The 26989-nt window shown below is 47.3% G+C and overlaps 1 protein-coding gene across 2 annotated transcripts in view; it reads right to left on the bottom strand.

The window, feature by feature from the left end:
* LOC110493278 (kinesin-like protein KIF21B) overlaps positions 1–26989 on the bottom strand; it is a 142987-nt gene that overhangs the window by 63443 nt on the left and 52555 nt on the right. For both annotated transcript variants that reach the window (XM_036950810.1, XM_036950809.1), the window contains exons 2-11: positions 11764–11986; positions 10904–11086; positions 8362–8511; positions 8023–8154; positions 5061–5285; positions 4852–4967; positions 4566–4761; positions 3748–3937; positions 3375–3438; positions 2296–2529 (exon numbers count right to left, since the gene is read on the bottom strand). In XM_036950810.1, coding sequence (XP_036806705.1) covers positions 2296–2529; positions 3375–3438; positions 3748–3937; positions 4566–4761; positions 4852–4967; positions 5061–5285; positions 8023–8154; positions 8362–8511; positions 10904–11086; positions 11764–11986 — 1713 coding nt within the window. The remainder of the gene's footprint in view (positions 1–2295; positions 2530–3374; positions 3439–3747; positions 3938–4565; positions 4762–4851; positions 4968–5060; positions 5286–8022; positions 8155–8361; positions 8512–10903; positions 11087–11763; positions 11987–26989) is intronic.

Genomic DNA, 26989 nt, shown 5'->3' with positions numbered 1-26989 from the left:
AATATATCAGTCACTCATTCACAATTTGACAAGCACTTGATAATGCCTGTAATTTTCACGGCGGCATTCCCTTTGTGTGGCCGTAATGCACCCTAAAACAATCCATGCCTAGTGCGGCCAGTGTGCGCTTCTCCCTGAATGTTGCACGCTCCTTCACGTGATCAGGTCTTTCTCACAGGCTACAAGTGAAGACAGACACATCGGGGATGCAACTGCGTGCATCCTTAACCAATTCCCGAGTTGTATATTAAAGATATTGGAAGCACTGTCCACATTAATTTTTTGTCAACCAACAAGATGAGTAGACCTAATGAACAGCAAAAGCACTAACCTATGTCAATCTACTATCCCCATAGTACAAAGTCAACCTATTCTATTCTGTTCGAGGAATAAATATTCCAAACATGGTCTGAGACAGTTGTGGGATGCGATAGATCCCAAATTAATACAACCACTAGCATCACAAAAACGTTTTTACTTCATGTGCCTGACGCAACAAATCAGAACATTTAGCTTAAAATGTTGATAAACTATTAGGCCGAATGTTCCATTCGCAGAAAACGCCATTATAAAAAGTGACTGCAAATGCAATTATGCATGTAATGCTTTTATTATAAAGGTGCATTTTTATGTTGAACATTTTCTTCCCCGAACTTGAGACTCACGCACTGCATAAGTACAGTTTGTATCACACAGGTGGATTGTAATTTATCATCATTAGTCATTTAGGTCAACATTGGATCATTCAGAGATCCTCACTGAACTTCTGGAGAGAGTTTGCTGCACTGAAAGTAAAGGGGCTGAATAATTTTGCACGCCCAATTTTTCAGTTTTTGATTTGTTAAAAAAGTTTGAAATATCCAATAAATGTCATTCCACTTCATGATTGTGTCCCACTTGTTGTTGATTCTTCACAAAAAAATACAGTTTTATATCTTTATGTTTGAAGCCTGAAATGTGGCAAAAGGTCGCAAAGTTCAAGGGGGCCGAATACTTTCGCAAGGCACTGTATGTATGCCAGTTAGGCTTTACACCCCTTGTAAAGCCGATTAATGTACTTCATTTTAATAAATTATTTGGCCACTTTAGATGTGATACAAACCTTATTAAAACATATAGGATTATGGGCTAGGCTACATGAGGTGTGATACTAACCTTATTAAAACATATAGGACTATGGGCTAGACTACATGAGGTGTGATACTAACCTTATAGGACTATGGGCTAGACTACATGAGGTGTGATACTAACCTTATAGGACTATGGGCTAGACTACATGAGGTGTGATACTAACCTTATTAAAACATATAGGCCTATGGACTAGGCTACATGAGGTGTGATACTAACCTTATTAAAACATATAGGCCTATGGACTAGGCTACATGAGGTGTGATACTAACCTTATTAAAACATATAGACCTATGGACTAGGCTACATGAGGTGTGTGACTATGATTGGAAAAAGTTGCAAAAAAAAGGCATTGTTTCTTATGCTGGGCATCATTCACAAGTGATAGGCTAATATTGTCATCGATCAGACTATTCTTGATTTAATCTTGTCTTTACATATACAAAATATTATATGTCTGAAATTAGTTTTGATTTAGAATGGATCATTATCATGCACCTGTCTCAAAACAAGGTCAACAGGGGAAAAAATTTAATCTATGCTCTTAAATAGTGAATGGTGGACGCTTTTTCTGTGGTTAATTTTCATGCCAGGCAGGTAGGCTATACTCCTGTTGTAAAGATAAGCAATGTGCTTAATAATAGGAAAGTTGAGAAATAAATATAGTAGGCCTAGCCTATAGAAAGCTGATCCTCCTATTTTTAGTAGAGGCCATCACTCTATTTTCTCCTGCAATTGCATAGCCTGTAGAAATGTTGCGCAACATGAGCTCATGGGCTCTCATGAAGTGTTTGATTAGATTTTCCATCACATTTGCATTGATGTCAGAGTGATTAGTGGGACAATAGAGTGCTGAGTACCAGGCAGTTAGCAAGTTTGATAGACTACTAATGACCATCAGCAGCATCAGAGCTTGGAAAAGGCTAATTACCGTGACTTAAAGGTCAAGTGGAATTTGACTGCCTTCATGACTCTTGACCGCCGATGTGGCGGTAATACGGTCACAGCAGCAGCACTAATCACTACCCTACACTACCACCCTGGCCCCATTCCAATCCCATTTACTAGCTGAATAGAAATGGGATTGAGCCCAATCCTGTTCCCTCTAATGCTGTCAACAGTAGTCTCTTCTCTTCTCCTCTCCCTCCCCTATTCTCGTCCTCTCACCTCATCCTCCTCTGTCTCCTCTCCTTCTTCTTCAGCCTCTCAATGTCCATCTTGGCTCGGCGAATCACGTCCGTCATCTCTGCCTCCATTGACAGGGAATGGGGAGAGGAGCCTAAGGGGTGTGGCCCGAGGGTGGAGCTATGGGAGGAGGAAGGGAACGGCGAGCGGGAAGAGAGACGGGTCACACTGCGACGAAGACACTCGTTCATTGCCTCGCTCTCCAGGAGCTTGGATCTGAGAGGAGGGGAAGAGAGGGGGAAGAGGAGGGTGGGGAGAGAAAAGGAGAGAGAGAGAGAGAGAGAGAGAGATAAAGAGCAAGAGAAAGGGAGAGATAAAGACAAACAGATGTCATTAGTCAAACTTTACAGTTACCGTCTCCATCACCTCATGTTTCAGCATGATAGAGCACAGCCCCATGTCGCAAGGATCTGTACACAATTCCTGGAAGCTGAAAATGTCCCAGTTCTTCCATGGCCTGCATACTCACCAGACATGTCACCCATTGAGCATGTTTGGGATGCTCTGGGTCCACGCGTACGACAGCGTGTTCCAGTTCCCGCCAATATCCAGCAACTTCACACAGCCATTGAAGAGGAGTGGGACAACATACCACAGGCCACAATCAACAGCCTGATCAACTCTATGTGAAGGAGATGTGTCGTGCTGCATGAGGCAAATGGTGGTCAAAGCAGATACTGGTTTTCTGATCCAACCTTTTTAAAGGTATCTGTGACCAACAGATGCATATCTGTATTCCCAGTAATGTGAAATCAATAGATTTGGACCAAATGTATTTATTTCACTTGACTGATTTCCTTGAACTGTAACACAGTGAAATATTTTAAATTGTTAAGTTTATATTTTTGTTCAGTGTAGAACAACAACAATGAAACTATGAACTGAATTACAGTAACAACGAAACAGAAACTCGGTGAATTGCTTTGCCCTTTGACCTCCATAATGATGTCGTACGGTCCAGTCCCCAAGAAACAGTGGCTTTAGAGTCAGACCCGCTCAGTGTAAAGTTCATTATAGTCCCAGTGGAGTTATAAGAGTTATAACCCCTAACAGACTCTTACCTCAGCTCCTCAACCTCTCTGATGTAGTTCTGGATCAGCGCACCAATCTCCTCGTTGCCCTCACCTAGAGGTCAGAAGGTAAGAGTTCACAGTGAGACATAAGCGGTTAACACTTCTTAACTACATGCAATGGTCTGTGTCAGAAAATGTTACTAGCTGTCAAATCCTTGTTACCTCATTTCCTCTCAAAGCTCATCGGAGGAGAAGGAGTGAGGGAGGGACCTTGGATCCTTTCCTCCAATGAGCTTTGAGAGGGAGGTGTAGAAATGAAGTGAAGAAGGACGGGGGAAACACGAATCTGAGTAACGTTTTCAGACAGCTACAATCTTCAACGACCATTGGACAGTGTGTGCGTTGTCTCTCTTGGTCTTACCTGACTTGGCGAGGAGCGTGCTGACGTTGTTGGCAAGGAGTGTGGTGACGCGTGTGTTGAGGTGGTCGATGGTCTCCTGCATAGCTTTGACTCTCATGCGTTGCGTGTCGTTTTCTCTCTGTAACATTGAGTTTTCCTGGAACAGATCACTGAAGCCCTCCAAGCCATCCTCACCCATCACACGCTTACCCTGGGGAGGAGGCCATACACATACAGGAAGATATTATCTCAGCCAATGAACATACAGAACAATGCCATTTCATCCAATCAACAAACAGGATATTGATTTTTATATCACTTCGAGCATTTTGTTGGTAAAAATTCCCCATTTTCCATTTTATTTTTGTACTCACTGGACGCCAACACCTCAGCCAATCATAAATCAGACTACTTTACTGCAGCCAATCACAGGGGAGACAACTTCCTTTCAGCCAATCACATGCTCCATTAGTCTCTGACTCGGATCCCTCCCTCCCTCTATCCCTCCCTTCCTTCCTTCCTTCCTTCCTTCCTTCCTTCCTTCCTTCCTTCCTTCCTTCCTTCCTTCCTTCCTTCCTTCCTTCCTTCCTCCATCCTTCCCTCCCTCTATCCCTTCCTCCCTCCCTCCCTCCCTCCCTCCCTCCATCCCTCCATCCTTCCCTCCCTCCCCTCCCTCTATCCCTTCCTTCCTCCCTCCCTCCCTCCCTCCCTCCCTCCCTCCCTCCCTCCCTCCCTCCCTCCCTCCCCTCCCTCTATCCCTCCCTTCCTTCCTTCCTTCCTTCCTTCCTCCATCCTTCCCTCCCTCCCCTCCCTCCCTCCCTCCCTCCCTCCCTCCTCACCCCTTTATATTCCATCAGTTCCATCTGTAGCCTGGCGATCTCAGCCCTGAGGGCAGATATCTGCTGGGAGGTCTTGTCCTGGTTCACCATCACCTTGTTCTTGATGTTCCTGGCTCTGTTAGCATACTTCAGTGTGTTCAGGGTCTCCATGAAGTCCCGGTCAGATGGACTCACACACGCTATCATCACCGTACGACTGGAGAGGAGAGGGAAAACATAACAGACGTTATAAAGACTGGGGAGGCACAGGCCTGTGTGTGTCGATGTGTGTGTGTGTGTGTGTTACCTGTTTCCTCCCAGTGAGTCCTGTAGAAGACGTGTGAGTTTAGAGTCTCTGTATGGAACATGGCCTCCTTTCTTAGCCTGGTCCCCCAGAGCACTGATCACATTCCCCAAGGCCAGCTAGAACACACACACACACACACACACACCATCATGATCACGTTTCTCAGCACCAGTTAAAACACACATCATCATCATCACGTAGCTCCTCACCAGTCCACAGTTGATGGATATGCCCTCTCGTGCCCTCTCTCCTGTCGCTCCGGTGCGTTTCAGTCTCTCTGATCCAGCCAAGTCCACAAAGTGAAACTTGGCCATCAGAGTCTCGTATTCAGGCTTGGCTATAGACCCTCCATCTCCTCCTCCTACATCGTTCAGCTCTGCGTTCACTCCTCCGTTCACCTCTCCGTTCAGCTCTGCGTTCACTCCTCCATTCTCCTGGAGAGAGAGAGAGAGAGAGAGACAGAGAGAGAGAGGAGAGAGAGAGAAAGAGAGAGAGAGAGAGGAGAGAGAGAGAAAGAGAGAGAGAGAGAGAGAGAGAGAGAGAGAGAGAGAATACAGTGACAACAGTTATCACCATGTTTTATAACTGTTCTGACTTTACTCTGATACGTTCATCTTTCAGCTTTTCACTCCTCTTTTACCCTCTCCTCTTTTACCCTCTTCTACCTCTACTTTGTCTCTTTCTGTCTCTCCCTCAGTCAATACATCCATCACTCCCTCCATCACCCCCTTCCCTCTTCTCTTCCTACCTCCTCTCTCCTTCCTTCCCTCCTCTCTCCCTACCTCCTCTCTCCCTACCTCCTCTCTCCTTCCTTCCCTCCTCTCTCCATACCTCCTCTCTCCTTACCTACTCTCTCCTTCCTCCCTCTCTCCCTCCCTCCCTCCCACTCTCCCCCCTCTCTCCCGCCCTCCCTACTCCCCCCCACCTCCCTCCCTCCCTCTCTCCCTCCTTCCCTCTCTCTCTCCCTCCCTCCTCCCTCCCTACTTCCCCCCTCCCTCCGTCCCTCCCTACTTCCCCCCTCTCTCCCGCCCTCCCTACTCCCCCCCACCTCCCTCCCTCCCTCTCTCCCTCATTCCCTCTCTCTCTCCCTCCCTCCCTACTTCCCCCCTCCCTCCCTCCCTCCCTCCCTCTCTCCCTCCCTCCCTCCCTACTTCCCCCCTCCCTCCCTCCCTCCCTCCCTCCCTACTTCCCCCCTCCCTCCCTCCCTCCCTCCCTCCCTACTCCCCCCCACCTCCCTCCCTCCTTCCCTCTCTCTCTCTCCCTCCCTCCTCCCTCCCTACTTCCCCCCTCCCTCCCCCTCTCTCTCCCTCCTCTCTATACTTCCCTCCCTCCCTCCCTACTTCCCCCCTCCCTCCCCCTCTCCCTCCCTCCTCTCTATACTTCCCTCCCTCCCTCCCTACTCCCCCCCACCTCCCTCCCTCCCTCTCTCCCTCATTCCCTCTCTCTCTCCCTCCCTCCCTACTTCCCCCCTCCCTCCCTCCCTACTTCCCCCCTCCCTCCCTCCCTCCCTCCCTACTTCCCCCCTCCCTCCCTCCCTCCCTCCCTCCCTCCCTCCCTCCCTCCCTACTCCCCCCCACCTCCCTCCCTCCCTCCTTCCCTCTCTCTCTCTCCCTCCCTCCTCCCTCCCTACTTCCCCCCTCCCTCCCCCTCTCCCTCCCTCCTCTCTATACTTCCCTCCCTCCCTCCCTACTTCCCCCCTCCCTCCCCCTCTCCCTCCCTCCTCTCTATACTTCCCTCCCTCCCTCCCTACGTCCCCCCTCCCTCCCTCCCTCCCTACTTCCACCTCCCTCCCTCCCTCCCTCCCTCCCTACTTCCACCTCCCTCCCTCCCTCCTTCCCTCTCTCTCTCCCTCCCTCCTCCCTCCCGACTTCCCCCCTCCCTCCCTCCCTACTTCCCCCTCTCTCTCTCCCTCCCTACTTCCCCCCTCCCTCCCCCTCTCCCTCCCTGCTACTTCCCTCCCCCTCCCCCCCTCCCTCCCTCCCTCCCTCCCTCCCCCCTCCCCCCCTCCCTCCCCCCCTACCTCAGTTTGTTGGCAGACTCTCATCTGACAGAGGTTGATGGTGAAGATGGCTACTTCCCTCCCCCTCCCCCCCTCCCTCCCTCCCTCCCTCCCTCCCTCCCTCCCTCCCTCCCCCCTACCTCAGTTTGTTGGCAGACTCTCATCTGACAGAGGTTGATGGTGAAGATGGCTACTTCCCTCCCCCTCCCCCCCTCCCTCCCTACCTCAGTTTGTTGGCAGACTCTCATCTGACAGAGGTTGATGATGAAGATGGATACTTCCCTCCCCCTCCCCCCTCCCTCCCTCCCTCCCTCCCCCCCTACCTCAGTTTGTTGGCAGACTCTCATCTGACAGTTGATGGTGAAGATGGCTACTTCCCTCCCCCTCCCCCCTCCCTCCCTCCCTCCCCCCTCCCTACCTCAGTTTGTTGGCAGACTCTCATCTGACAGAGGTTGATGGTGAAGATGGCTACTTCCCCCTCCCTCCCTCCCCCCCTCCCTCCCTACCTCAGTTTGTTGGCAGACTCTCATCTGACAGAGGTTGATGGTGAAGATGGCTACTTCCCCCTCCCTCCCTCCCTCCCTCCCTCCCTCCCTCCCTCCCTCCCTCCCTACCTCAGTTTGTTGGCAGACTCTCATCTGACAGAGGTTGATGGTGAAGATGGCTACTTCCCTCCCCCTCCCCCCCTCCCTCCCTCCCTCCCTCCCCCCTCCCTCCCTCCCTCCCTCCCTCCCTCCCTCCCTCCCTCCCTCCCTACCTCAGTTTGTTGGCAGACTCTCATCTGACAGAGGTTGATGGTGAAGATGGCTACTTCCCCCCCCCTCCCCCCCCCCCCCTCCCTCCCTCCCTCCCTCCCTACCTCAGTTTGTTGGCAGACTCTCATCTGACAGAGGTTGATGGTGAAGATGGCTACTTCCCCCTCCCTCCCTCCCTCCCTCCCCCCTACCTCAGTTTGTTGGCAGACTCTCATCTGACAGAGGTTGATGGTGAAGATGGCTACTTCCCCCTCCCTCCCTCCCTCCCTCCCTCCCCCCTACCTCAGTTTGTTGGCAGACTCTCATCTGACAGAGGTTGATGGTGAAGATGGCTACTTCCCCCTCCCTCCCTCCCTCCCTCCCTCCCTCCCTCCCTCCCTCCCTCCCTCCCTCCCTCCCTCCCTCCCTCCCCCCTACCTCAGTTTGTTGGCAGACTCTCATCTGACAGAGGTTGATGGTGAAGATGGCGTGAGACCTGGAACTGGAAGCATTCATCTGGGTGCTGGCCGTGGTCCGGGACAACGCTCCCAACTTCAGACATTCTAACAGCTAGAAAACACCACACCGTCAAAACTGACTCACACACATACTAATTGTTAGTGCTGTACACACACACACATACTAATTGTTAGTGCTGTACACACACACACACATACTAATTGTTAGTGCTGTACACACACACACACACACACATACTAATTGTTAGTGCTGTACACACACACACATACTAATTGTTAGTGCTGTACACACACACACCTCTTCCTCAGAGTTGACGAGTCGTGAGGTGACTCCGCTGGTGTAGATGGAGCCGCTGCCGTCCTCGTGGATCTTAATATTAGACTTCCTGTTCTTACAGTCTGGGTCTCTGGCTCCGTCAAACAGATCTAGGATCTCCTCGTTATACAGCTGGAGAACACAGACATTTAAGAAAAAATACATTTAAAGTTTTTCTTGCAATTGTAGAGACAGAAATGAGCTGGGAGAAAGATGGAGGGAACATATTGGGGTTCCAGGTTGGCAGCCTAAACTGCTCGTCCAACCTCAGGAACACTCACGCAGACATTAACACACACACACATTAACACACACACACACACACATTAATACATACACACACACACACACACATTAATACACACATACATTAATACATACACACAAACAGAGAGTGGAGTGATGAAAGGGCAAAGATCAGGCTATAGCACATAACCTCTGACCTCCAGGAAGCAACAGGGTTAAAGGTCAGGAGAGGTCAAGAGACAGCTCAGCACACACACACACACACACACACACTCTCTCTCTTTAACCCTAGCCTGATCAACGTCTGTTTATCGTCCATACTGATAATCCAATGACCTACAGCTGAAATAATGAGAGAGGGGGAGAGAGGAAGAGAGAAAGGAGAGAGGGAGAGAAATAGATAAGGAGAGAGGGAGAGAGACAGGGGAGAGACAGGGGGAGAGACAGGGGAGAGAGACGGTGGAGAGAGACAGGGGGAGAGAGAGAGAAAGGAGAGAGGGAGAGAGAGGGGAGAGAGACAGGGGGAGAGAGAAAGGAGAGAGAAATGAGAGAGACAGGGGGAGAGAGACAGGGGGAGAGAGAGAGAAAGGAGAGAGACAGGGGGAGAGAGAAAGGAGAGAGGGAGAGAGACAGGGGGAGAGAGAGAGAGAAAGGAGAGAGGGAGAAAGACAGGGGGAGAGAGAGAGAAATATGAGAGGGAGAGAGACAGGGGGAGAGAGACAGGGGGAGAGAGAGAGAAAGGAGAGAGGGAGAGAGACAGGGGGAGAGAGACAGGGGAGAGAGACAGGGGGAGAGAGACAGGGGGAGAGAGACAGGGGAGAGAGAGAGAGAGAAAGGAGAGAGGGAGAGAGACAGGGGGAGAGAGAAAGATAGAAAGGAGAGAGGGAGAGAGACAGGGGGAGAGAGAAAGGAGAGAGGGAGAGAGACAGGAGAGAGAGACAGAGGGAGAGAGAAAGGAGAGAGGGAGAGAGACAGGGGGAGAGAGACAGGAGAGAGAGACAGGGGAGAGAGAAATGAGAGAGGGATGGAGACAGGGGGAGAGAGACAGGAGAGAGAGACAGGGGAGAGAGAAATGAGAGAGGGAGAGAGACAGGGGGAGAGAGAGAGTGACAGAAAATAATAGACAGAGAAAACGAGATGGAGATAGAGAGGATTTTAGCAGAGATAGCCATCTGTAAGTGAATCAGGTTACATTAGCTGTCTATTACTGTAGTCCGATCGCCTGAGAGAAAACAGAATATAGGCCTAGCTGACAGGCTGACAAACACACACCATGACACCCCCCCCCCCCACACACACACACACACAACACACACACACACACACAACACACGATAAAAGTATCCCACAACACCTCATACAATACATTCAACAGGCATACCAATGATATGACAATTTCCCTGATGATTCTTCAGACACACACAGAGAAGGCTGAGACAGTAAGCAGAGAAACACTCCGTGTACCAGGCACCTCTTGCCACACAGACAGTTAAAGTCTTTAAAACATATCAGCTCATGTCTCCCACACCTCAATATGTCTGTGTGTGTGTGTGTGTGTGTGTGTGTGTGTGTGTGTGTGTGTGTGTGTGTGTGTGTGTGTGTGTGTGTGACAGAGTTGGGGTTCTCATTCTGGGTAATATCACAGCTAACGACTAACATCCGTCAGGCACCAGAACCCATCATCCACTGGGTTTCCTGTTAGTCTGTCATCACAATGTCACTTCCTGTAGCATCACCAGGGCTGATCGGTGCATGCCCCTCACATCTGGTTCAGGTTAACACAGGCCTCACACACAAACATGCACACAGCCAATCAATCAAAGCCAAGAATGACCAATGACAACAGACAATGCATCCCTGGAGGACAAGATGTTATTCTAGACCGCTTTCATCTCCTCTGCCACCTTTCACAGGGGACTGGATGGGTGGCCCAAGTGTTACTATGGCAATGACATAGTGTGCGTATGGGTGTGTGTGTGTGTGTGTGTCTGTGTGTGTGTGTATGTGTGTGAGTGTGTCTGTGTGTGTGTGTATGTGTGAGTGTGTGTGTGTCTCTGTGTGTGTGTGTGTGTGTGTGTGTGTGTCTCTGTGTGTGTGTGTCTCTGTGTGTGTGTGTGTGTGTGTGTCTGTGTGTGTGTGTGTGTGTGTGTGTGTGTGTGTGTGTGTGTGTGTGTGTGTGTGTGTGTGTGTGTGTGTGTGTGTGTGTGTGTGTGTGTGTGTGTGTGTGTGTGTGTGTGTGTGTGTGTGTGTGTGTGTGTGTGTGTGTGTGAGTTCGTACCTCCAGGAACTGAGCACTGACTTTAAACTCAGGAGGGTGTGTGCCCTGGTGCCGGGCCTGTGTCTTCCTCTCCTGGATGCCCAGGAACAGATGGTGAACAGCCCGTGGAACAATGCCCCGCTCCTCCTCCTCCTCCTGCACATCGAACCCCGTCCCCATGGTGTACGTCTTCCCTGAGCCCGTCTGGAAACAGAGGGTGCCAAGCTGTCATCGAGGCAGAGGCTACTTTGAAGAATCTCAAATATAACAAATATATTTTGTGGTGTTTAACCCTTTTTTGGTTACTACATGACTCCATATGTGTTATTTCATAGTTGTGATGTCTTAACTATTATTATACAATGTAGAAAATAGTAAAAAAGAAAGAAAACCTCTGGAATGAGTCGGTGTGTCTAAACTTTTGACTGGTTCTGTATGTATTTTGTAGGAACAGATTCCTACTGTGATAAGTCAGATTTCTCTGTGTGTTTGTACCATAAGTTTAATAGAGAAAAATAACCACATTACCGTGATTACAAATAGACCAGTGTTTCCCAAACTCAGTCCTGGGGACCCCAAAAGGGTACATGTATTGGTTTTTGCCCGAGCTTAATGATGAGTTAATTATTTGAATCAGTTGTGTAAGTGCTCGGGCAAAAACCAATACATGTATTAGACTTTTGGGGTCCCCAGGACTGAGTTTGGGAAACACTGAAATAGACCCTTCTTTGAAATAGACATACTTATTAGCATCTGTCCTTGTATGGATGCATTCACTAGGTTTATGTATTCAGAGTGTATCCACAGGTAATGCAGAGGTTAAACATTGTGGTCCTCAAGGCCTTGATGGAGTTCATATCTGTCTCTGTTTCTCACGGTACCTGTCCGTAGGCGAACACAGTAGCGTTATATCCATCGAAGCAGCCCTCGATGAGTTTGTGGACGCAAGCAGCATAGATCTGTTTCTGTGCCGAGTCGATGTCGAACACAAAGTCGTACGTGAAGGCCTTGTCTTTACCCAGCAACACCTGGGGTTCCCCGGGGGTTACAAGTGTACACACGTGACAGCCCTCGATCTTCTCCTTCACCATCTGGGGACGGATCCTACACGGAACAGGACAAGAAAGAGGGGTTACAAATAGAGTTCATCATGGTCAATCTACGTGTAAAAGTTTGATAACGTTGTTCCGTAACAATACAGGAGAGACCCGCCGAATGGTGTTCATCATGGTCAATCTACGTGTAAAAGTTTGATAACGTTGTTCCGTAACAATACAGGAGAGACCCGCCGAATGGTGTTCATCATGGTCAATCTACGTGTAAAAGTTTGATAACGTTGAGAGAGACCCACGGTCAACTAGGCCAGTGGTTCCCAAACAGGGGGACGGGACGGCAGTGGGGGCGTGGATATACAGTGACGTTGGAAAGTATTCAGACCCCTTGACGTTTTCCACATTTTTTACGTTACAGACTTAAACTCAAATGGATTAAATAAAACAAAAATACTCAGCAATCTACACACAATGCCCCATAATGACATCACAATGCCCCATAATGACATCACAATGCCCCATAATGACACAGCAAAAACAGGGTTTTAGACATTTTTGCAAATGTATTAAAAATAAAAAAAACAGCAATATATTTTAGATTCTTCAACATAGCCACCCTTTGCCTTGATGGCAGCTTTGCACACTCCTGGATTTCTCTTAACCAGCTTCATTCGGAATGCTTTTTCAACAGTCTTGATGGAGTTCCCACATATACTGAGCACTTGTTGGCTGCTTTTCCTTCACTCCAGCTCATCCCAAACCATCTCAATTGGGTTGAGGACAGGTGATTGTGGAGGCCAGGTCATCTGACGCAGCACTCTATCACTCTCCTTCTTGGTCAAATAGCCCTTACACAGCCTGGAGGTGTGTTTTGAATTTTAAATAAATCACAGACAGTGTCACCAGCAAAGCACCCCCACACCATCTCCTCCATGCTTCACGGTAGGAACCACAAATGCAGGGATCATCCGTTCACCCAGACTGCGTCTCACAAAGACATGGAGGTGGGAACCAAAAATCGCAAATTTGGAATCATCAGACCAAAGCACATTTGACCAGTCTAATGTTCATCGCTCGTGTTTCTTGAACCAAGAAAGTCTCTTGTTCTTATTGGTGTCCTTTAGTAGTGGTTTCTTTGCAGTAATTCGACCATGAAGGCCTGATTCAAGCAGTCTCCTCTGAACAGTTGATGTTGAGATGTGTCTGTTACTTGAACTCGGTGAAGCATTTATTTGGGGTGCAATTTCTGAGGCTGGAAACTCTAATGAATTCCTCTGTAGCAGAGGTAACTCTGGGTCTTCCATTCCTGTGGTGGTAATCGTGAGAGCCAGTTTCATCATAGCGCTTGATGGTTTTTGCGACTGCACTTGAAGAATCTTTCAAAGTTCTTGACATTTTCTGTATTGACTGACCTTCATGTCTTAAAGCAATGATGGACTGTCGTTTCACTTTGCTTATTTGAGCTGTTCTTGCCATAATATGGACTTGGTCTTTTAGCAAATAGGGCTCTCTTCTGTATACCACCCCCACCTTGTCACAACACAACTGATTGGATCAAACACATTCAACAAATACACTTTTAACAAGGCACACCTGATAATTAAAACGCATTCCAGGTGACTACCCCATGAAGCTGGTTGACAGAATGCCAAGAGTGTGCAAAGCTGTCTACAAAGGGTGGCTACTTTGAAGGATCTCAAATCTAAAATATATTTTGATTTGTTTAACACTTTTGTGGTTACTACATGATTCCATATGTGTTATTTCATAGTTTTGATGTCTTCACTATTATTCCGTATTCATTGATCTGGCCAAGGCTTTCGACTCTGTCAATCACCACATCCTCATCGGCAGACTCGACAGCCTTGGTTTCTCAAATGATTGCCTCGCCTGGTTCACCAACTACTTCTCTGATAGAGTTCAGTGTGTCAAATCGGAGGGTCTGCTGTCCGGACCTCTGGCAGTCTCTATGGGGGTGCCACAGGGTTCAATTCTTGGACCGACTCTCTTCTCTGTATACATCAATGAGGTCGCTCTTGCTGCTGGTGAGTCTCTGATCCACCTCTACGCAGACGACACCATTCTGTATACTTCTGGCCCTTCTTTGGACACTGTGTTAACAACCCTCCAGGCAAGCTTCAATGCCATACAACTCTCCTTCCGTGGCCTCCAATTGCTCTTAAATACAAGTAAAACTAAATGCATGCTCTTCAACCGATCGCTACCTGTACCTACCCGCCTGTCCAACATTACTACTCTGGACGGCTCTGACTTAGAATACGTGGACAACTACAAATACTTGGGTGTCTGGTTAGACTGTAAACTCTCCTTCCAGACCCATATCAAACATCTCCAATCCAAAGTTAAATCTAGAATTGGCTTCCTATTTCGCAACAAAGCATCCTTCCCTCATGCTGCCAAACATACCCTTGTAAAACTGACCATCCTACCAATCCTCGACTTTGGCGATGTCATTTACAAAATAGCCTCCAATACCCTACTCAACAAATTGGATGCAGTCTATCACAGTGCAATCCGTTTTGTCACCAAAGCCCCATATACTACCCACCATTGCGACTTGTACGCTGTCGTTGGCTGGCCCTCGCTTCATACTCGTCGCCAAACCCACTGGCTCCATGTCATCTACAAGACCCTGCTAGGTAAAGTCCCCCCTTATCTCAGCTCGCTGGTCACCATAGCATCTCCCACCTGTAGCACACGCTCCAGCAGGTATATCTCTCTAGTCACCCCCAAAACCAATTCTTTCTTTGGCCGCCTCTCCTTCCAGTTCTCTGCTGCCAATGACTGGAACGAACTACAAAAATCTCTGAAACTGGAAACACTTATCTCCCTCACTAGCTTTAAGCACCAACTGTCAGAGCAGCTCACAGATTACTGCACCTGTACATAGCCCACATAGCCCATTTAGCCCAAACAACTACCTCTTTCCCTACTGTATTTAATTAATGTATTTATTTTGCTCCTTTGCACCCCATTATTTGTATTTCTACTTTGCACATTCTTCCACTGCAAATCTACCATTCCAGTGTTTTACTTGCTATATTGTATTTACTTTGCCACCATGGCCTTTTTTTGCCTTTACCTCCCTTCTCACCTCATTTGCTCACATTGTATATAGACTTGTTTATACTGTATTATTGACTGTATGTTTGTTTTACTCCATGTGTAACTCTGTGTCGTTGTATCTGTCAAACTACTTTGCTTTATCTTGGCCAGGTCGCAATTGTAAATGAGAACTTGTTCTCAACTTGCCTACCTGGTTAAATAAAGGTAAAATAAAAATAAATAAAAATTCTACAATTTATGTACAATGTAGAAAATAGTAAAAATAAAGAAAAACCCTGGAATGAGTAGTTGTGTGCAAACTTTTGACTGGTACTGTTTATATATATATATATATATATATTATTTTTAAATTTAATTTAATGTAATTTTTTAAAGGAACTGCTTTAAAGTCACTCTTAAAAGTTGTAATAGTAGAATGAACAAGATGCAATTTCGAAATTGTGTAGATCATCATCAATTCCTCTTGTCATGTTAGTCAATTCCTCTTGTCATGTTAGTCAATTCCTCTTGTCATGTTAGTCAATTCCTCTTGTCATGTTAGTCAATTCCTCTTGTCATGTTAGTCAATTCCTCTTGTCATGTTAGTCAATTCCTCTTGTCATGTTAGTCAATTCCTCTTGTCATGTTAGTCAATTCCTCTTGTCATGTTAGTCAATTCCTCTTGTCATGTTAGTCATTCCTCTTGTCATGTTAGTCATTCCTCTTGTCATGTTAGTCAATTCCTCTTGTCATGTTAGTCATTGCATAACTTAGAGAGATATTTATAACTTGTCAGAAATGTCCAGGTCAACTAGCCCATGTCAGCTAACAATTTTTATTTATTTCGATTTTTTAACCCATAGATATTGTTGTAATTTTTTTTGGTCACTCAAATATTGCATGAATACACATTAGACATGGCAAAATGTATAGAATTACAATAAATGTTTCTTTAAAACAGCAACATTTTCTTTGCACCCCATGACATAATGTGTAGAATTGCAGGAAATAAGATTGAAGCTGAATTCTCTCCACCAACAAGAGGGTTGTAAACAGTTTGTGTCATGAACAGTGGTTGTGCCCATGGGTGTGTGTGTAGGGGGGCACGGGATGCTCCACAATGCTGGAAGGGGTCTCGGATACTCTTGGAATAAATTATGCAGATTCAGCTGATAACTTTAATCTGGTCTAATCCATGACCAAGCAAAACACAGTGGTGTATCTCCCACTAACCTCCTAACACCCTCAGGAGATACTCCTACCCATAGAGACACACTCACACACACACACTCCCAGCCCATAGAGATGAACCCCCCTATGAGACCACACCAGAATCTCTTCCCCTATGTTCTCTCCATATGCGCAGCTGCACACACTCATCAATTCACACAGCGCTCTCTCTCACACACACACACACACACACACACACACACACACACACACACACACAGACATACACAGCGCTCACACACACACAGACACACACAGCACTCAAACACACACGGACACACACAGTGCTCACACACACACAGACACACACAGCGCTCACACACACACACATACACACACAGCGCTCACACACACACAGACCCTCCTCTCTCCCCAGTGCTGACTGAAGCATTTTGTTGAGCCTGAGGGCTAAGAAGACTGGCCTACAGACCTGCATTAGACAGAGAGGATTACTAAGTAGTTGCATTAAGGAACATTAAAATACACTACCTCCATCCCATGTACATTATGGATAGAGTAGAGACACTTTAAGGCAGCATGGTAGCAATACAACATGGCAGCAGCACAACATTGTAGCAGCCCAATACATGGCACACACATTAATGGGTACAGACAACAGCACAGAGGGCAAGAAGGCAAAGACAACAAAAACATCACGAGAAGCAGCCACAACTATCAGTAAGAGTGTCCATGTTTGAGTGTTTGTTGCAGCTCGTTCCAGTCGCTAGCTGCAGTGACCCAGAGATGTGTGTGCTTTGGGGACCTTTAACAAAATGTGACTTGCAGACCGGGTGTTGTATGTGGAAATGCTACATCCATAAATAAACTATTTCCGGACACACACACACAGATACTGTACAAACAAAGGGTTGTGTGAGAACTCAAGCACATCCGGCCGTGAGACTGACAAAGTGATCAGGGATGTAGTAAAACTGACACCCCTCATACAACACACACACACACACACACACACACACACACACACACAAAGTCTGGATTCATAACATTGAACACTCACCGCCACACACACACACACACACACACATAAACATCAAACCTCTAGGGTAACCTACGACAAAAAAGAAAGATGAACTGCCTTCCTTTGAGACAAGCGAGAGAGAGAGAGAGAGAGAGAGACAGAGAGAGAGAGACAGAGAGAGAGAGAGAGACAGAGAGAGAGACAGAGAGAGAGAGAGAGAGAGAGAGAGACAGAGAGACAGAGAGACAGAGAGAGAGAGAGAAGGAGAAACAGACAAACAGTAAATCTTTGTCTTTCCTGAGTTGTGATTTCCTGGTGTAGAGAAACAAATCCCTTTATTTCTTCATCTAGCCAGGCTAATAAGATGAAGAGTGTTTAAACCACCACACGGCCTCAACACTCCCAAACAACACTGTAGGATTAAGGCACTGATCCAAAGTCAGTTTGTTTTTTCCTCCTCTAATGATTATGATTGGGATTTGGTAAGGTTGATCCTAGATCTGTGCTTAAAGGCAACTTCTATCCCAAACATTATCCTAGTGATTTGTTAAACTAAACTCCCAGCAGACACAGAGAGATACAGGACAGATAGGAACTCATCACACACTGTCTGTGAAGGGATTCTCCTATCAGTATCGTTATCTAAACACACACTGTCTGTGAAGGGTTTCTCCTATCAGTATCGTTATCTAAACACACACTGTCTGTGAAGGGATTCTCCTATCAGTGTTATCTAAACACACACTGTCTGTGAAGGGATTCTCCTATCAGTATCGTTATCTAAACACACACAGTCTGTGAAGGGTTTCTGCTATCAAATCTAATTTTATTTGTCACATACACATGGTTAGCAGATGTTAATGCGAGTGTAGCGAAATGCTTGTGCTTCTAGTTCCGACCATGCAGTAATATCTAACAAGTAATCTAACCTAACAATTTCACAACAACTAACTACCTTATTCACACAAGTGTAAAGGGATGAAGAATATGTACATATGAATGAGTGATGGTACAGAACGGCATAGGCAAGATACAGTAGATGGTATCGAGTACAGTATAAACATATGAGATGAGTAATGTAGGGTATGTAAACATTATATGAAGTGGCATTGTTTATAGTGGCTAGTGATACATTTATTACATAATTTTTCCATTATTAAAGTGGCTGGAGTTGAGTCAGTATGTTGGCAGCAGCCACTCAGTGTTAGTGATGGCTGTTTAACAGTCTGATGGTCTTGAGATAGAAGCTGTTTTTCAGTCTCTCAGTCCTAGCTTTGATGCACATGTACTGACCTCGCCTTCTGGATGATAGCGGGGTGAACAGGCAGTGGCTCGGGTGGTTGTTGTCCTTGATGATCTTTTTGGCCTTCCTGTGACATCGGGTGGTGTAGGTGTCCTGGAGGGCAGGTAGTTTGCCCCCTGTGATGCGTTGCGCAGACCTCACTACCCTCTGGAGAGCCTTACGGTTGTGGGCGGAGCAGTTGCCGTACCAGGCGGTGATACAGCCTGACAGGATGCTCTCGATTGTGCATCTGTAAAAGTTTGTGAGTGTTTTTGGTGACAAGCCGAATTTCTTCAGCCTCCTGAGGTTGAAGAGGCACTGCTGCACCTTCTTCACCACGCTGTCTGTGTGGTTGGACCATTTCAGTTTGTCCATAATGTGTACGCCGAGGAACTTAAAACTTTCTACCCTCTCCACTACTGTCCCGTCGATGTGGATAGGGGGGGTGCTCCCTCTGCTGTTTCCTGAAGTCCACGATCATCTCCTTTGTTTTGTTGACGTTGAGTGTGAGGTTATTTTCCTGACACCACACTCCGAGGGCCCTCACCTCCTCCCTGTAGGTCGTCTCATCGTTGTTGGTAATCAAGCCTACCACTGTAGTATCGTCTGCAATCTTGATGCATGGCCACGCAGTCATGGGTGAACAGGAAGTACAGGAGAGGGCTGAGAACGCACCCTTGTGGGGCCCCAGTGTTGAGGATCAGCGGGGTGGAGATGTTGTTACCTACCCTCACCACCTGGGGGCAGCCCGTCAGGAAGTCCAGGACCCAGTTGCAAAGGGCGGGGTGGAGGTGATATGGTCCTTGACTAGTCTCTCAAAGCGGTAGTCATTTAGCTCAGTTACCTTATCTTTCTTGGGAACAGAAACAATGGTGTCCCTCTTGAAGCATGTGGGGACAGCAGACTGGGATAAGGCTTGATTGAATATGTCCGTAAACACACCAGCCAGCTGGTCTGCGCATGCTCTGAGGACGCGGCTGCGGATGCCGTCTGGGCCTGCAGCCTTGCGAGGGTTGACACATTTAAATGTTTTGCTCACGCCGGCTGCAGTGAAGGAGAGCCCGCAGGTTTTGGTAGTGGGCCGTGTCAGTGGCACTGTATTGTCCTCAAAGCGAGCAAAGAAGCTGTTTAATCTGTCTGGGAGCAAGAAATCGTGGTCCGCGACGGGGCTGGTATTCCTTTTATAGTCCGTGATTGACTGTAGACCCTGCCACATACCTCTCGTGTCAGAGTCATTGAATTGCGACTGCACTTTGTCTCTATACTGACGCTTAGCTTGTTTGATTGCCTTGCGGAGGGAATAGTTACCCTGCTTGTATTCGGTCATGTTTCCGGTCACCTTGCCGTGATTAAAAGCAGTGGTTCGCGCTTTCAGTTTTGCGCGAATACTGCCATCAATCCACGTTTTCTGGTTTGGGAATGTTTTAATAGATGCTGTGGGTACGACATCGCCGATGCACTTGCTAATAAACCTGCTCACTGAATCAGAGTATTTATCAATGTTGTTGTTCGCCACAATGCGGAACATATCCCAGTCCACATGATCGAAGCAATCTTGAAGCGTGGAATCCGATTGGTCGGACCAGCGTTGAACAGACGCTGGAGCGGGAGCTTCCTGTTTTAGTTTCTGTCTATAGGCTGGAAGCAACAAAATGGAGCCCTGGTCAGCTTTTCTGAAAGGAGTGTGGGGGAGGGCCTTATATGCATCGCGGAAGTTAGAATAACAATGATCTAGGGTTTTGCCAGCCCTGGTTGCGCAATCGATATGCTGATACAATTTTGCCTTGTTTTCAGATTAGCCTTGTTAAAATCCCCAGCTACAATAAATGCATCCTCAGGATATGTGGTTTCCAGTTTACATATAGTCAAATGAAGTTCGTTCAGGGCCATTGATGTGTCTGCTTGGGGGGGCATATTAGCGGCTGTGATTATAATTGAAGAGGATTCTCTAGGTAGATAATGCGGTCGTCATTTGATTGTGAGGAATTTTAAGTCAGGTGAACAGAAGGACTTGAGTTCCTGTATGTTGTTATGATCACACCACGTCTTGTTAATCATAAGTCATACACCCCCGCCCTTCTTCTTACCAGAAAGATGGTTGTTTCTGTCAGCGCGATGCATGAAGAAACCAGCTGGCTGTACCGACTCCGATAGCGTGTCTCGAGTGAGCCATGTTTCCGTGAAACAAAGAACGTTACAGTTTCTGATGTCTCTCTGGAAGGCTACCCTTGCACAGATTTCGTCTACCTTGTTGTCAAGAGATTGGACATTGGCGAATAGTATGCGCTGGAGCGGTGCACGATGTGCCCGTCTACGGAGCCTGACCAAAAGACCGATCCGTCTGCCCCTTCTACGGCGCCGTTGTTTTGGGTCGCTGGCTGGGATCCGATCCTGGGTGGGAAAAGAAAGGATCCGCTTCGGGAAAGTCGTATTCCTGGTCGTAATGTTGGTGAGTTGATGTTGCACTTATAAGCAAAAGTTCAGTTTCGTTATCTAAACACACACTGTCTGTGAAGGGATTCTGCTATCAGTATCTTTATCTAAACACACACTGTCTGTGAAGGGATTCCGCTATCAGTGTTCTCCTATCAACAAATCCCAATTGGCTATACTTAAACTCTTTAACATCATCCTTAGCTCTGGCATCTTCCCCAATATTTGGAACCAAGGACTGATCACCCCAATCCACAAAAGTGGAGACAAATTTGACACCAATAACTACCGTGGGATATGCGTCAACAGCAACCTTGGGAAAATCCTCTGCATTACCATTAACAGCAGACTCGTACATTTCCCCAGTGAAAACAATGTACTGATGTCAAATTGGCTTTTTACCAAATGATCGTACGACAGACCACGTATTCACCTTGCACACCCTAATTGACAAACAAACAAAACAAAACAAAGGCAAAGTCTTCTCATGCTTTGTGATTTCAAAAAAGCCTTAGACTCAATTTGGCATGAGGGTCTACTATACAAATGAATGGAAAGTGGTGTTGGGGGTAAAACATATGACATTATAAAATCCATGTACACAAACAACACGTCTGCGGTTAAAATTGGCAAAAAAAATCACACATTTCTTCCCACAGGGCCGTGGGGTGAGACAGGGATGCAGCTTAAGCCCCACCCTCTTCAACATATATATCAACGGATTGGCAAGGGCACTAGAACAGTCTGCAGCACCCGGTCTCACTCTACTAGAATCTGAAGTCAAATATCTACTGTTTGCTGATGATCTGGTGCTTCAGTACGCAACCAATGAGGGTATAACAGCAGCATCTAGATATTCTGAACAGATTCTGTCGGACCTGGGACCTGGCAGTAAATCTTCGTAAGACAAAACATAATGGTGTTCCGAATAGGTCCAGTTGACAGGACCACAAATACAAATTCCATCTTGACACCGTTGCCGTAGAGCACACAAACAAATGATATATACCTCAGCCTAAACATCAGCGCCACAGTTAACATTCACAAATCAAATCAAATTGATTTATATAGCCCTTCGTACATCAGCTGATATCAAAGCTGTGAACGATCTGAGAGAGAAGGCAAGAAGGGCATTCTATGCCATCAAAAGGAACATAAAATTTGACAAACCAATTACGATCTGGCTAGAAATACTTGAATCAGTTATAGAACCCATTTCCCTTTATGGTTGTGAGGTCAGGGGTCCGCTCACCAACCAAGAATTCACAAAATGGGACAAACACCAAATTGAGACTCTGCATGCAGAATTCTATAAAAATATCCTCCATGTACAACGTAAAACACCAAATAATGCATGCAGAGCAGAAATAGGCAATCACACAGCAATATGTGTGACCTGTTACCACAAGAAAAGGTCAACCAGTGAAGAACAAACACCATTGTAAATAAAACCCATATTTATGTTTATGTATTTTCCCTTTTGTTCTTTAACCATTTGCACATCGTTATAACAGCCCAATATTAACATAATATGACATTTTAAATGTCTATTAATTTGTCTATTAACTCCCTCTTCTCTTCTCTTCCCCCACTACTCCCTCTCCTTTTCTCCTCCCCCACTACACCCTCTCCTCTTCTCCTCCCCCACTACTCCCTCTCCTCTTCTCCTCCCCCACTACACCCTCTCCTCTTCTCCTCCCCCACTACTCCCTCTCCTCTTCTCCTCCCCCACTATACCCTCTCCTCTTCTCCTCCCCCACTACAATCTCTCCTCTTCTCCTCCCCCTCCTCCCCCACTACTCCCTCTCCTCCCGCACTACTCCCTCTCCTCTTCTCCTCCCCCACTACACCTTCCCCTCTTCTCCTCCCCCACAACACCCTCTCCTCTTCTCCTCCCCCACTACTCCCTCTCCTCTTCTCCTCCCCCACTACTCCCTCTCCTCTTCTCCTCTCCCTCCTCCCCCACTACTCCCTCTCCTCTTCTCCTCCCCCACTACTTCCTCTCCTCTTCTCCTCCCCCACTACTCCCTCTCCTCTTCTCCTCCCCCACTACTCCCTATCCTCTTCTCCTCTCCCTCGCTATCTCTTCTCTTCTTTCCTCTCTCTCTCTCTCTCTCTCTCTTTCTCCTCCGCCTCCTACTCCAATCTCCCTTTCTCCCTCCGGGGCCAGTAAAAACAGATTAGTAGGTCAGAAGGGATGGGTGGAAGGGAGGAGGAGCGGAAAGGTGGAGGGATGGAAGAGTGTAGGGGATGGAAGGAAGGAGGGGAGGGAGGGAGGGATGGAAGAGTGTAGAGGATGGAAGGAAGGAGGGGAGGGAGGGAGGGATGGAAGAGTGTAGAGGATGGAAGGAAGGAGGGGAGGGAGGGAATAGGCCTTACATTATACTAACACAAGTCAACTGGACAATCTCTTTAAATCAATATCAGTCTGTGTACACTGGTATATGAGGTCAGCATTGGTGTTGAATCACCTGCTAATGCACTACACTATTAGAAAAAAAGGTGCTATCTGGAACCTAAAAAGGTTATTCGGCTGTCCCCATAGGAGAACCCTTTGAAGAACCCTTTCTGGTTCCAGGTAGAACCCTTTGGGTTCCATGTAGAACCCTTTCCACAGAGCGTTCTACCTGGAACCAAAAGGGGTTCTCCTATGGGGACAGTCATATAACCATTTTGGAAGCCTTTTTTCTGAGTGTAGCTTCTATTGTCAACCTGTTAACGCTGAACAATCATGAAGACAGTTAGTCAGATAGCATATTGTATCTACAGTATATTGAATGGTCCTTACCTCCGACACACTGACAGACAAACACCAAAGACAAACACACATCATTGTCCTTTGTACAGAGCCAATGGAAATGACTTCAGTTAGGTGAGGAGAGGTGAAGGGCAATAATAGAACGACCCGCCAACCCTCGCCTGGCATGATATCACTGTGTCCCTGAATAAATACACTTTCACAACCCATGTTCTCTTTTCCTCTCTCTCTATCCCTCCCTTTCTATCTCTCCCTATCCCTCTTTCTGTATCTCTCTCCTTATCTCTCTCTCCCTGTCCCTCTATCCCTATCACTATCTTTTCCTCTCTCTCTATCCCTCTCTTTCTATCTCTCCCTATCCCTCTTTCTGTATCCCTCTCTCCTTATCTCTCTCTCTCTCCCTGTCCCCCTATCCCTATCACTATCTTTTCCTCTCTCTCTATCCCTCTCTCCCTATTCCTCTCTCTGTATCCCTCTCTCCCTATTCCTCTCTCTTTATCCCTCTCTCTCTATCCCTGTCTTTCCCTCTCTCCCTATTCCTCTCTCCTTGTCCCTCTATCCCTATCACTATATTTTCCTCTCTCTCTATCCCTCTTTCTCTATCACTCTCTCCCTATCTCTCTCCCTATCACTCTTTTTTCCTCTCTCTCTATCCCTCTTACTCTATCACTCTCTCCCTATCACTCTCTTTTCCTCTCTCTCTATCCCTCTCTCTTCCCCTCTCTCCCTATTCCTCTCTTTTCTTCTCTCTCTATCCCTATCTCCCTCTCCCTCTCTCTTGACATTCTCTTTTCCTCTCCCTCTCTCTCTCTCTTTCCTTCTCTCCCTCTAACTATCCCGCTCTCTTTCCCTCTCTCCCTCTCCCTCTATCTTTCCTTCTCTCCCTCTCCCGGTCCCTCTCCCTGTCCCTCTCGCTTTCTCTCTCTCTCACTCTTTCCCTCTCTCTCTTTCCTTCTCTCCCTCTCCTTCTCCCTATCCCGCTCTCTTTCCCTCTCCCTCTCCCTCTCTTTTTCCCTCTCTCTCTCTCCCTCTCTTTCCCTCTCTCCCTCTCCCTCTCTTTTTCCCTCTCTCGCTCTCCCTCTCTCTTTCATCTCTCCCTTTCCCTCTCTCTTTCCATCTCTCCCTCTCCCTCTCTCTTTCCCTCTCTCTCTCCCTTTCCCTCTCTCTTTCCATCTCTCTCTCTCCCTCTCTCTTTCCGTCTCTCCCTATCCCTCTCTCTTTCCCTCTCCCTCTCCCTCTCTCCCTATACCTCTCTCTTTCCCTCTCTCCCTATCCCTCTCTCTTTCCCTCTCTCCCTCTCTCCCTAGCCCTCTCTCTTTCCATCTCTCCCTAGCCCTCTCTCATATCCGTCTAAAGCAGAGCAGTGGTCTATAGCACTGTATCATAGAGGTATTACTACAGCCCCGGGTGTGCCCAGCGTCGTCCGGGTAAGGGGAGGGTTTGGCCGGTGGGGCTTTACTTCGCTCATCGTGCCCTAGCGAATCCTTGTGACCGGATGGGTGCCTGCAGGCTGACCCCGGTCACCAGTTTAACTGTTTCCTCCCAACACATTGGTGCGGCTGGCTTCCGGGTTAAGCTGGCGGGTGTTAAGGAGCGAGGTTAGGCGGGTCATGTTTCGGGGAGGACGCATGACTCCACCTTCACCTCTCCCGAGCCCGTTGGGGAGTTACAGTGATGAGACAAGATCGAAAATCGAGAGAGACACCCCTCCTACTCACACAGTCCCACACAACACATTCAAGCATTCAAGCAGAGAGAGAGAGAGAGAGGTGTGATGCCTGTCATCCACACTAACACAGACTGATAAATCCAGTATGTGTTTGGGCATGGTGCCCATTCACGACAATAAGTGCCAGTTTATAGTCTACTCTCTGTAGTGAGTGTCTCCTGTGTCTCCTATAACCCAGACCTATGGGCACCATCAGACTGACTGATAGCAGTAATACATCAACACAGAGTCAGGTAAAACCAATGTACCACATAGACCAGGGTAGTATCAGTACTGAGAGGAGGAGGCTTGATTACCCAACCTGACATCTGTACTGAGAGGAGGAGGCTTGATTACCCAACCTGACATCAGTACTGAGAGGAGGAGGCTTGATTACCCAACCTGACATCTGTACTGAGAGGAGGAGGCTTGATTACCCAACCTGACATCTGTACTGAGAGGAGGAGGAGGGTTGATTACCTAACCTGACATCTGTACTGAGAGGAGGAGGGGGGTTGATTACCTAACCTGACATCTGTACTGAGAGGAGGAGGAGGGTTGATTACCTAACCTGACATCTGTACTGAGAGGAGGAGGGGGGTTGATTACCTAACCTGACATCTGTACTGAGAGGAGGGGAGTTGATTACCTAACCTGACATCTGTACTGAGAGGAGGGGAGTTGATTACCTAACCTGACATCTGTACTGAGAGGAGGAGGGTTGATTACCTAACCTGACATCTGTACTGAGAGGAGGAGGGGGGTTGATTACCTAACCTGACATCTGTACTGAGAGGAGGGGAGTTGATTACCTAACCTGACATCTGTACTGAGAGGAGGGGAGTTGATTACCTAACCTGACATCTGTACTGAGAGGAGGGGAGTTGATTACCTAACCTGACATCTGTACTGAGAGGAGGGGAGTTGATTACCTAACCTGACATCTGCTTCTCCGAGATCAAGCTCAAACCCCCATAATTCGCGTGAAGAAAATATGGAAATACAGGGGGCGGAGATCGGGGTGCCTTGTGAGAATTCTTTGGCGAGTGGGTAACCCGCCTTTACCATCCATTCTATTGGCCAACGTGCAATCCATGGAGAATAAACTGGATGATCTCTGTTCGAGATTATCCTAACAACGGGACATTAAACACTGTAATATCTTATGTCACCGAGTCGTGACTGAACGACGACACGTATAATATAGAGCTGGCTGGGTTTTCCGTGCATCGGCAGGACAGAACATTGATGTCTAGTAAGATGGGGGGGGGGTATTTGTCAATAACAGCTGGTGTGCGATGTCTGATGTTAAAGAAGTCTCGAGGCATTGCTCGCCTGAGGTTAGAGTATCTCATGATAAACTGTAGACCACACTATCTACTTGAGGTCGACCGATTAATCGGAATGGCCGATTAATTAGGGCCGATTTCAAGTTTTCATAACAATTGGAAAACTGTATTTTTGGGCGCCGATTTGCAGATTACATTTTTTTTTTGAATGTTATTTAACGAGGCAAGTCAGTCAAGAACACATTCTTAGTTTCAATGACGGCCTAAGAACGGTGGGTTAACTGCCTGTTCAGGGGCAGAACGACTGATT

Source organism: Oncorhynchus mykiss, chromosome 17 (assembly GCF_013265735.2).
Source record: "Oncorhynchus mykiss isolate Arlee chromosome 17, USDA_OmykA_1.1, whole genome shotgun sequence".
NCBI lineage: Eukaryota > Metazoa > Chordata > Actinopteri > Salmoniformes > Salmonidae > Oncorhynchus > Oncorhynchus mykiss.
The sequence above is the reverse complement of the archived record's forward strand: the minus strand, read 5'-3'. Positions and strand labels throughout refer to the sequence as shown.